This window comes from Notolepis coatsorum, assembly GCF_963971535.1.
Source record: "Notolepis coatsorum genome assembly, chromosome: 1".
In the NCBI taxonomy this organism is placed as follows: domain Eukaryota; kingdom Metazoa; phylum Chordata; class Actinopteri; order Aulopiformes; family Paralepididae; genus Notolepis; species Notolepis coatsorum.
In genome coordinates, this window is record NC_140165.1 from 158,394,331 (window position 1) to 158,407,096 (window position 12,766).

The window sequence follows — 12,766 nt, forward strand, 5'->3', positions numbered from 1 at the left end:
CGCACACACACATTACTGTGAAAGGGGGTACATATCTGTGTAAATAATTGAATTTAATGTGTGTGAGTTTGAAGCAGGGTGTTTCTGAATGTGTTCTCTTGGTTCTCCAGGTGCGTCTGATGATCTCAGATAGTGAACATTCAGATGAGTTCTCCCTGGACACCGTCGGTAGCTATGGCGACGTGAAATGTAAAGGCAGCTACAAGGACTACCTGGTAGGTGTTGACAGAGGAAATGCAACCTTTAGACTTGAAATGAACACTGTCATCCATCTCCAAAAAGTATATAGTGAAATATGAATAGATATTAGAAGACTATTATTCTTCTAAGTATGTATTATATAGTGAGTTATGAACGGGTATTGGAAGACTATGGTTTTGCAGCAGTGTCAAGGGTCATCTGCCGAACTAGAGTTACAGTTGATGACGCTGGCTCATCAGTGAAGCTGCCTGCAGATGGTCAGCATTTGGCTCTGTTGACATTTTCAATACAATATGTAATTTTTACTTGGCGGTGTGAGTGGCACGCGGGCTGTTTGTGTTTTCCTTCGGTCATGACATGCTTTATCGGGGTGTGGGTGTCTTGAATGGGGATGTGGTAGGGATTGATGTGTGTGGTGTTTGGGGGACTGGCTGTTCCGGGGGGGTTCACATGCCTTCAAGCAACATTGTACTATTGTACTTACGTTATGCCTATTCTTATGTCTGCATGTTTACATTGCACTAATTTTATTGTCTTTTATATCTATGTTTATGTCTGCAATTTATGCATTGTTTTTATTCTGTCAATTGTGTGCTGATTTTATGCCTATGTTAATTTTATACTAATTGCTGTGAAAGTGCTATATAGATAGTTATTCATATTAATTATTATTATTATTATTATTATTATTATTATTATTATTATTATTATTATTATTATTATTATTATTATTATTATTATTATTATTATTATTATTATTATTATATATTAAAATGTATGCATTAAAATGTCTGTAAAGTCTCGACGACATGAAATGAGGGTGACCTCAATTGTACTTTCGAGAATAAATAAAGGTTTGAATGAATGAACTTATAACATAATGTACATTATTTACCTTTTTCCTGTGGTCGATTAATAATAATAATAACTATTTGTATAGCACTTTTCATACAGAAGTTGCAGTTCAACGTGCTTCACAACAGTAAACCGTAAAGATTAGTACTATATTTACACATTTGAAGTGAGATCTGGCTGCTCAGAGTAACGTTGGCGTTAATATGAGTGATGATGTGGACGTCGCTGTGAGTCATGTTGATGGTATATTTCTCATTGCTCTGCCGTCAGGTTGGAGTGAAGATAGACGCCAGCAGCTTCAGTCTGACCCGCATCGTGACGTTTGTACCGTTCTACCTGCTGGTCAACAGAACCAAACACACTCTCTGGATCAGCGAGGCAGGCCAGGAGAACTGGACCCAGGTCCAGCCAGAACAGGTCCAATGACAGAATCACACCATCCTTTTTCTATCACTGCTGACTAACTCAGTTGTCGGCTGAGTGGAGCTGACGTTGACCTTTTCAAACTTGACAACATAAATATTCTAAATGGGCCCACGTGTATTTCCTGTTCCAGGTTTGCAAACAAAGTACCAAGTAGCTGGTAAAAAAAACAGTGTTAGAGAGATTAGAATCAATGTATTGTCATTTAACAAGTACAAGTACAGAGTACAAGGACATTTATGTACAGTATACAGTGGTACAAGTATGAATACACTATGATAATAAACCAATGTAACCAGTGGTTTAAATCAGGGGTTCCCAAACTTTTCAGGCCGGGGCCCAGAAAATAAGGCGTCAGAGAGCCGCGGCCCAATGCACATCGTCTGGCTTTTTTTTTTTTTTTTTTTTTGCCAGGCGACCGATTTTTTTAAGCCAAATATCACTTCAATCCTATTAAGTTAGTTCAAGTTAATTATTCATTTATATGTGCTATTTATGAGAGGGCTAACTTGTTGCAAAATAATAATGATAATAATAATAGCCTCATTAAAATACTATTGTTGCTTCGGTTGTTTTCAGCGTTTTATGTGCATAATCTGTTATTTAGTTTGAAATGTTCATTGAAATAAATAGATTTTTCGTTTTTGTTTATTTATTAAGTTAATATAAAACCATATAGTCACATTTTAGAATACAATAGAATAGAATTTTTGAATACAACTAGAAACACTGTCCTGGCCTGCTTCTAAGTTCAGTGGCCTGACAAAAAAAAAATTAAAAAAAAATTAAAATAAAAAATAAAAAATACAAAAAATGTTTTTTTTTATTTTCTTTTATTTTTCTTTTATTTTTTTTAAATCATCTCGCGGCCCATCCGTGGCTGCTCGCGGCCCACCTGTGGGTCGCGACCCCGACTTTGGGAACCACTGGTTTAAATAATGAGTAGATATAGATATACTGTATACAGATATAGCTATATGTGTATTAGAGCTGGGCCGTTAACGGCGTTAACATTCTGCGTTAATGCCGGACTGTTATCGCGCGATAATACAATTGACGCCGTTAATCTATTTCTCAAACTTGGGTCTCCTCTCCTCTCTCTGTCTGCACTCACTCACACATACGGGTACTTAAGGGCGGGGCCTATCTGTGGCTCAGTGTTGAAGCGCTGAGGACACAGACCGAGCTCTGCGCTCATTATTATTATTATTATCATGGCGGAGAGAACAAAACGAAAGTCTGGGTACACTTTACGAAAGTCGATGCCGACAACGCACGTTGCCACAAGTGCAATAAAACATTTGCAAGTATGGGTGGCAATACAAGCAATTTGTCAAAACATCTTGTCAAAACATAACATTAGTCTACAGAAATGCGCCGTTTTCGACTCCTTTGCTCGCAGTGTTCCATCTCCATGCACGTCCACTGCAGGTAAGCCAAGATAATACGGAGTTAGCTAGGCTAATAACGAATTATTACGAATAGGCTAATAAATCAAATATAATTGTTTAGCTACAAATATATTTGAAAGATGACAGCCCACGGCTCCTCCCTCTCCCTCCACCACCGGTCCCAGCCAAGCCAAGTATAGCAGCTAGGAAGGATGACAGAGGTAGGGGGGGGGTTGGACGAGTGTCACAGGGCTGTGACCCAGTTTGTTGTCAAAGGCCTGCACCCCTTCTCTACAGTGGAGTCCAAGGGATTTAGGTAACAACTAATCATTCAGTGTATATATATATATATTTTTTTTTATCTTACATTTGTTGTTTATTATAAAAAGTCTATAATCCAGACACATTTAAAACATTGTTGCTGCTGTTACTGAAGAAATTATATTTATTTATTATATTTATTTATAAAGTTATATAAAAGAACATTGCTGTTGCTGAAGAAATAATATTTATTTATAAAGTTATAAATAATGAAGCAATGTCGAGCGGCTAGGTGGTGTAGTGGGCAAGGCGCTCGCCACCAATGCAGGAGACGCTGGGTTCGAGCCTAGCTCTCCGCATTGCTATCAGCTTGGCTGGTCGTTCATACTAACACAATTGGCAGTGTTAGGGGTGGGAAAGCTGATGGGTGGGTATCGGACGTTGTGGACAGTGACTCCTACGGGTCGGTTGGTGCGCCTGCGCAGTAGAATCAGGAAGCGACGAGGGCGGCGTGTCCCTCCCACGCAGACCCCCGCCGCTGAGAGATTGCGCTGTGCAGGTGAAAAGATGCGACGGCTGCTTCCTCGAGTACCGGAGGGGACACGTGATGCAAGGCTTCGTCCACATTGCAGCCGGCTTGTGGGAGGCATGGCCTAACGGCGTTCAAGACAGGGGAGGGTAGAATTGGACGATACGAAATTGAGGTGGGAGAAAAATAGAAAATGGGAGGAAAAAGTAGATAAAAAAAAATAATAATAAAGCAATGTCGATAAAGTACCGAACCGTTAAGCAGTATCGATAAGAGTAGTATTATCGATAAAATCCTAACGATACCCATCCCTAGGTAGAACACACATATTTTGAATGCCTTCGGCAGACTTCAAATGAGCAATTTTAATCTAGATTAATCTAGATTAACTCCAGGATTGCAGATAGATTAATCTAGATTAAAAAATGTACTCTACTCTACTCTGATCTACTCTACTCTGATCTACTGTTCTCTAGTCTGATCTACTCTACTGTGATCTACTCTTATCTGCTCTACTCCGATCTGCTCTGATCTACTCTACTGCACTCTGATCTACTCTACTCTGATCTACTCTACTCTGATCTACTCTAGTCTCTGATCTACTCTACTCCGATCTACTATTCTACTGTACTCTGCTGATGTTGTCTTTATCTGATCCTATCTGCAGTCAGCCATTCCATTCTGGCCAGAGCAGAACACCAAGACACTGAGGATTAAACTAGAAGGCTGTGACTCTCCTCCTCGAACCATCGACTTCACCAGGCCTGAGAACTGCCTGCTACTGCACCTGGACAGCACTGTGAGAGGAACAACACACACACATACATACATACATACATACATACATACATACATACATACATACATACATACATACATACATACACACATACACACATACACACATACATACACACATACACACATACACACATACAGTACATACATACTAGGGCTGTCCCCGACTAAGGATTTTGATAGTCGACTATGATTGGCCAAAATTTGCCGTTAGTCGACTATTAGTCGACAAAAAAAAGTATAATATATATATTTTTTTTAGGGATGTCCGATATTATCGGCCGACCGATATTATCGGCCGATATCGGCAGTAAAATGTGATATCGGAAAATATCGGTATCGGTTTAAAAACAAAAAAAAACAATAACAATATTTGTTATATATATATCCAGTGAAATTATTAGTTACCTGAAATTATTCAGTTTTTTGGACGGGGAAACCCTGCATATATCGGTATCGGTTGATATCGGTTGATATCGGTATCGGAAATTAAGAGTTGGACAATATCGGAATATCGGTATCGGTAAAAAAGCCAATATCGAGCATCCCTAATTTTTTTATCATTCCATTTGGGCTGTGGGGGGTGCTTAATGTCTGAAGGAGTCGACTGAAGGCGTCTTGTCCTCTGCAAAAGCATGCGATACATACATACATACATACATACATACATACATACATACATACATACATACATACATACATACATACACACACACTGACGTTGTGAGTGTGAGAGTTTTCTCTGTGTGTCATCGCCTGTTGAATAAAGGACGTATGTGTCAGTGATACAGGCTAGTTAGTATGTAGACCTGAGCTGTTCATTGGTCCCTGTGCTCCAGCTGGGCGGGATCACCATGGACGTGAACCTATCGGAGCACTCGGCTGTGATCCGTTTCTCTGACTACCATGACGGCGCCGCCCCCTTCCTCATCATCAACCACACCAAGGATCAACTACTGGAGTTCCATCAGAGGTGAGGAGGGATGGGGGGAGAGAAGGAAAATAGAGAGAACAGTGGAGGAGAGGGAACAGAGGGAGGGAGAGAATTTACGAGTTTAAATAAAGATTGAAAGGGAGAGAAGAGAACTGGAGGAGGGTCGTTGACTGGAGCAAGGGGAGAGAGGGAACATGGAGAGGAGAGATGGACTCCTATTGAGGGAATAGTTCAGACCCAAGTGACCTGGAGCAGCCCCTATTGAGGGAACAGTTCAGACTTCAGAACAGTGGAGGAGGATAGGAAAAGTGTCTGTGCAGCCTTGTTTATTCACTGTCCTTAGAAATGATAAAGGTATGGTTTCCTTACGCAGAAAAGATCACTGTACTTTATGTAACTCATAAATGTTCAGTGCACAGGTTATTTGTGATACTCTGTATACACCTAATTCAAGGTTATTGCTGCATTTTCTTTCAGAAGGCCTTTAAAAAAGCCTGTGGTCTGTGGCAGGGGGCCTGTGGCAGGTGGCCTGTGGCAGGTGACCTGTGGCAGGGAGCCTGTGGCAGGTGGCCTGTGGCAGGTGGCCGGTGGCAGGGGGCCTGTGGCAGGTGGCCTGTGGCAGGTGGCCGGTGGCAGGGGGCCTGTGGCAGGGGGCCTGTGGCAGGTGGCCTGTGGCAGGTGGCCGGTGGCAGGGGGCCTGTGGCAGGTGGCCTGTGGCAGGTGGCCGGTGGCAGGGGGCCTGTGGCAGGGGGCCTGTGGCAGGTGGCCGGTGGCAGGGGGCCTGTGGCAGGGGGCCTGTGGCAGGTGGCCGGTGGCAGGGGGCCTGTGGCAGGTGGCCTGTGGCAGGTGGCCGGTGGCAGGGGGCCTGTGGCAGGGGGCCTGTGGCAGGTGGCCGGTGGCAGGGGGCCTGTGGCAGGGGGCCTGTGGCAGGTGGCCTGTGGCAGGTGGCCTGTGGCAGGGAGCCTGTGGCAGGGGGCCTGTGGCAGGTGGCCGGTGGCAGGGGGCCTGTGGCAGGGGGCCTGTGGCAGGGGGCCTGTGGCAGGTGGCCTGTGGCAGGGGGCCTGTGGCAGGTGGCCTGTGGCAGGGAGCCTGTGGCAGGGGGCCTGTGGCGCAGGGTCAGCTGCCACAGATACAATATGGATTTTAAATAAGTGTTATTTTTGCAGGCACACAGATCACACCATACTCTTATATGATGCATGTGTTTATTTTGACAGTGTTTTGTTTTGTTTGTTTTTTTGTTTGTTGTGGCCATGCAGCAAGCGGAGAGACTCGTCTCAGTGGGTGCCTGATGAGCTGCTAGACCTCTCTTTCTCCATGGAGGAGGACAGGTAGACAGACATAATACAGGACAGGTAGACAGACATAATACAGGACAGGTAGACAGACATAATACAGGACAGGTAGACAGACATAATACAGGACAGGTAGACAGACATAATACAGGACAGGTAGACAGACATAATACAGGACAGGTAGACAGACATAATACAGGACAGGTAGACAGACATAATACAGGACAGGTAGAAAAACATAATACAGGACAGGTAGACAGACAGAATACAGGACAGGTAGAAAAACATAATACAGGACAGGTAGACAGACATAATACAGGACAGGTAGACAGACGGGTGTAATTCAGGACAGGTAGACAGACGGAATACAGGACCGGTAGAGACAGACAGAATACAGGACAGGTAGACAGACAGAATACAGGACAGGTAGAAAGACATAATACAGGACAGGTAGATGGACATAATACAGGACAGGTAGACAGACAGGTGTAATTCAGGACAGGTAGACAGACAGGTGTAATTCAGGACAGGTAGACAGACAGAATACAGGACAGGTAGACAGATAGAATACAGGACAGGTACACAGACAAGTGGAATACAGGACAGGTAGAGACAGACAGAATACAGGACAGTAGGGCTGTCCCCAACTAAGGATTTGGATAGTCGACTATGATTGGTCAAAATTTGCCGCTAGTCGACTATTAGTCGACCAAAAAAAATTATATATATAATATTTTTATTTTATTTAATTTTGTATCATTCCATTTGGGCTGTGGGGGGTGCTTAATGTCTGAAGGAGTCGACTGAAGGCTCATTGTCCTCTGAGAAAGCATGCAATTGGTCCACTGATGGATACATAAATCAAATCAAATCAAATTTATTTGTAAGGCCCGACAACACACGTTAATGTCCCCATGGGCCGGACACGTCTTCTTTAAACAAGTCAAGAAGAAACATAACAATACATTTTACATCTTGATATTTGTCTAGTCTAGTGTGTTCATTAGATGGGTGAAATCCTCTTTCAGTGCCTCTGTGCCTGTTTTCGTAGGCAGTTAGCCTCTGGTATGCGTGCCATTAGCGTTAGCCACGCTTCTAAGCCTCTTTTCTTTTGGAAAGAATGATAAAAAAATTTACAGTTTTTTTTATTTTATAAAAAAAAAACGTTTTTTATTCGACTAAGATGTTGGCAGTCGACTACGGCTTCTTTCGACCGGTTATCGACTAATAGGGGTCAGCCCTACAGGACAGGTAGACAGATAGGTGTAATACAGGACAGGTAGACAGACAGAGTACAGGACAGGTAGACAGACAGAATACAGGACAGGTAGACAGACAGAATACAGGACAGGTAGACAGATATAATACAGGACAGGTAGAGACAGACAGAATACAGGACAGGTAGACAGACAGAATACAGGACAGGTAGACAGACAGGTGGAATACAGGACAGGTAGACAGACAGGTGGAATTCAGGACACGTAGACTAGTCCTGCAGCTGAGGATGGAGGGGAAATGGCTCTGACACACTTTGACATGGGTGGAGACTGGAGTTATATCACAGACTTACATTTAGTGACTTGACATATGGGAGATTACTTGAGCCTCTGACTAGTCTTATATTCTAGTGACATGATAGTCTGACTAGATTTATGTTCCAGTGACATGAAAGTCTGACTAGTCTTATATTCTAGTGACATGAGAGTCTGACTAGTCTTATATTCTAGTGACATGAGAGTCTGACTAGTCTTATATTCTAGTGACATGAGAGTCTGACTACCGGTAGTCTTATATTCTAGTGACATGAGAGTCTGACTAGTCTTATATTCTAGTGACATGAGAGTCTGACTAGTCTTATATTCTAGTGACATGAGAGTCTGACTAGGCTTATATTCTAGTGACATGAGAGTCTGACTAGTCTTATATTCTAGTGACATGAGACTTGGACTAGGTTTATGTTCTAGTGACATGAGACTTGGACTAGGTTTATATTCTAGTGACATGAGACTTGGACTAGGCTTATATTCTAGTGACATGAGACTTGAACTAGGTTTATATTCTAGTGACATGAGACTTGGACTAGGCTTATGTTCTAGTGACATGAGAGTGACTTGAGACTGACTTGGGACTCGAGCAAGGTTAGCTTTGTCACACGAGAGAGAGAGAGAGAGAGAGAGAGAGAGAGAGGATAGTAGAGGTGCTTGATGTTCTCTCAGAAGTAGAACAGGACATCAGTAAGTAAAGCAGCGTCAGATCCCTGAACCCACTGTCCTCCAGTAAAATGTCTCTGTGTTGAAGGTAACCTGAGTAGGATTGTCTCTAAACATATCATTGTTAACACTTTAATCGCCGGGGTTAAATTCATAATTTACCATCCCTCGCCAGCCCTATTTAACATGGAGAAGTTCCCCTTCTTTGCAGGGCTATAACTTTTTAGATTCTATTGCTAAATTGCCATTATTATGGCCCATTCAATGTCCTATATGTATTGTTCAGGGTGTAGCAACGTTAAACCTTTTCATTCACATATTCATACTAAAATATGGTCTAAAGTATAAGTATGTTTTTATCGTTTTCTGCAGCTTTCTTCAGAACGTGTTTTATAGCCCTAAATGCATTATATTGATGATCAAATAGTTTGGTAGGAATCTGTGCGAGATAAAAAATTTCAAATGGACGTGCTTCTAGAAGTTTCTACGTATCATCTGATGATGACCGGATGGGCGGGGGATTGTTTATAATTCCGTGGGCAGCGTTAGATGATTCATCCAGAGTGGGTCATATGTTCATCAGAGCAGTTAGTAAAGAACACGTTAGAATATAACGCTGAATCTTACCGTGGCTTCCTCGCGCCGCTGGCAGATGAGCGTGGAACAGAATTTTTTCTATTATGGGATGTAGAAATGCCCGATCCATTTCCAGGTTGTATAATAGTATATACGTCCAAATCATGTTGTTTTTTCGAGTTATTTGCACCGATCGATGTTCACTGTATCAAGACGGAGTCTCTCTAACGATAGCGAGTGGCCGGACCACATATGGATGAGCACTACCGGTTCAAAGGTTAATATCCGGTTGGCGATCTGCCGATCGGCCACCAGATGGCGCTCTTGAACCGCTAGAGAGTTGAGAGGAGATCAGCAGTGTGTCTCAGGGCTCCGGAAAGGAAATATGATTTCGATGACAGATTTTTGAAATATTGACATCAAAGACGAGTTACGGCGTCTTCGGCAGAATGAGCATGGCTAGGAAAGACGTGTTCCGGCGTTTTCGGCGATTAAAGTGTTAAGGTAAACGTGACAACACTGATTGGAGCTATTCTAAAAGCTGTTAGCTGCTTATCACAGACAGCATTGCATCCCTCCCTGCTGTGTGGATTTCCCAGTCTACCAGAAGGACTTTAGTATTTAGAGAATTTAGTGATGGAACCAAGCCCAAGATATTAGCATGAAGGAGATCAATGCTGTGACGGTATACTTGTTGCCAAAATTAAATATGTCCGGTTCGTTCGCAGAAAATGACAGATTTTTGCATTATAATATGACGTTGGATTCTGCCTCCGTGGTGTGCACCTGCTCGCTAGCTGGCTCCCATGGCAACGTGTGGTCATCTGATCTGCGGAGCCACATGGGAGTGTATTTCAGGGTATCTGCGGGGTATTAAAAAGTATTATTCATAATTTTCAATTAAAGGTATTAAAAAGTATTTCATTTGCACAGGTATTACATTGGGGGGGGGGGGGGCAGCCTGGCTGTCGGGAGATAGCGTTTTTTTTTGCTAGTATGGTCGTGAAATTTGGCTCTAAGTGGTATTAAAAAGGTCTTACATTTTACTTGCTGAAACCTGCAGATACCCTAATATTTGTGGAAACATATTCCACTGCGTTTGTCTTTTGGGCAAGTCCACATTGGTTTGCCAGGAGCACAGGAAAGACTGTGGATTTGTTTTGAGGAGCAGATGCTACTAATGGTACCGCTGTAGAACCCTGCATATGACATCACAGCTGGGCCCACAGTGATATGTTAATGAGACAATCCTACATGAAACATATTTTTAAAGATCTTTTACTTAGTTTTGGCTGCTGCTGCTGATTTGATGGGATTCTACCAATGGAATTGCTCGCTCTGCTTCCTCCAGTAGTTCTGTCCAATGGGATCAGACCCCTGCATGACTAGTCCTGCTGCCATTTCTTCATCTGCTGCTGTGGATAATGCCCCCTCCCCCCCCGTCTCTTTCCTCTGTTTTCTCTTCACCTCTTCTCAGAGAATGGACATGTATTTAACCTCTTTCTCTGTTTCAGAGGAGAGGTTTGGGGGACTCATGGTCTGTTATAGGAATGCACCCATACCACTGTCCCACTGCCATTCTAGTATCGATACAGAATATCACTCTGATCCACTATATAGACTGAGCCTATTATAATACAGAATATCAGTCTGATCCATTAAATAGACTTGGGGTCACTGGACAATAGTTAGGAGATATAAGATATATATAGTATATAATCCATCTCTCTCCATTAGAGTGATCTAACATCTAATCTATTAGGATCTAATATCCTAATCTATTAGGATCTAATATCCTATGTGTGAAAACAGCAGGAAGTTGAATCTTTTTGCTTTGAGTTCTGACATGTTAAACACATGTATGTTAGTTTAGTGTTGGTAGAGTTCTCCAACTACCCTATTTTAGCCTGGCACTGGCCCGGTTGCTAATCCCAGCATTGGTGTCGGTGCATCTCTAGTTGTTTAGTCATTGTGCTGTCATACGTCCTGATCTGTCACTGTTTATATCTGCATAGTGGAATCTTTGTCATTTGTGATATCTTTGGAATGTCAGATGGGTTCTTTGGGTTCTGTGGTGGTCATGGCAGTAGGTTCTTTGGGTTCCGTGGTTGTCGTGGCAGTAGATTATTTGGTGGTTGTTATGTTCTATACTGTTGTTTTGTCTCCAGCCTGTTCCCCTGGGCTTGTGGTCAGGACGCCTCTTAAGTTCTAACCTTACATGCGTGTGTGTGTGTGTGCGCGTGTGTGTGTGTGTGTGTATTTGTATGTGTGAGTAAGTATCTTTGTGTGTTTGCATGTATGTATTTGTTTGTGTGTGTGTGTAGCTCCCAGAAAGAGGCAGAGAAGGAGGATTTGGAGGCTGGGAATGGAGTGTACTATACCTGGGCAGAACCCACCGGCTCCAGGGAGCTCCGCTGGAAGTGTGGCAGCTACACTGGAGTGCTGAAGAGCGAGGAGGTAGAGGCAGTAATACTGTCGGGGTTCCACCGTCACTCTGACGTTCATTTAGACGTCTAGTTTAAATACATATGGCCTAACAAAAATAATAGTTGGTTTCAGGTTGGTTGTCAGTTTGGCCATGGGTAGGTAGGGATTTTTTTTTTTTTTTTTTATTCTTTCCCACGGCGACTATGGATAGGGAATTTCTTTATTTAATTAACCCTTTCACTGCCACACGACAGAAGGTTAGCCCTTTACTATCACACAACCGACGGCGATGCTCCATCATTAGCATCATTAGCTCCGCGGATGCGGAGCTAATGATGCTAATGATGGAGCATCGCCGTCGGTTGTGTGATAGTAAAGGGCTAACCTTCTGTATTGTCACAGTGAAAGGGTTAACCGGCTGTCGTGTGGCAGTGAAAGGGTTAAAATGTTCACAACAACATGGATGCATGTACTCTGCCAGCATGTTTAATATCCATAATACTAAATGTTTGACTAAGATTTCTATGAAACTTTATTCTTAAAAAAAAAAAAAAAAAAAAAAAAATTTATATATAATTTTTTTTTTAAACTCATAAAATATATTGGGTCGCACCTAAATCGGCAGGGTCGGTCGGCAACCTGAAACCAACCATTATTTTTGTTAGGCCTAATACTGTCGGGGTTCCACCGTCACTCTGACGTTCATTTAGACGTCTAGTTTAAATACATATAGACCTATTCAGTAGAATTCATACATATAGACCTAAGTGTATTTCCTGTCATTTGTTGATATTATAAAATCACTGCAACAGGAAGTAAACCTGGGCCCATTCAGAATGTTTACGTATGTTGTCATTCAAGTTAGC

General features: G+C 42.6%; 1 protein-coding gene across 1 annotated transcript in view; it reads left to right on the forward strand.

Moving 5' to 3' along the window:
* The window catches only part of vps13a (vacuolar protein sorting 13 homolog A), a 381,735-nt gene that overhangs the window by 261,534 nt on the left and 107,435 nt on the right, over nt 1-12,766 (forward strand). Inside the window, 6 exon segments of the mRNA XM_084308048.1 lie at nt 111-215; nt 1,327-1,473; nt 4,328-4,459; nt 5,298-5,431; nt 6,652-6,723; nt 11,798-11,930. Of these exon segments, the coding sequence (XP_084164174.1) occupies nt 111-215; nt 1,327-1,473; nt 4,328-4,459; nt 5,298-5,431; nt 6,652-6,723; nt 11,798-11,930 (723 nt within the window).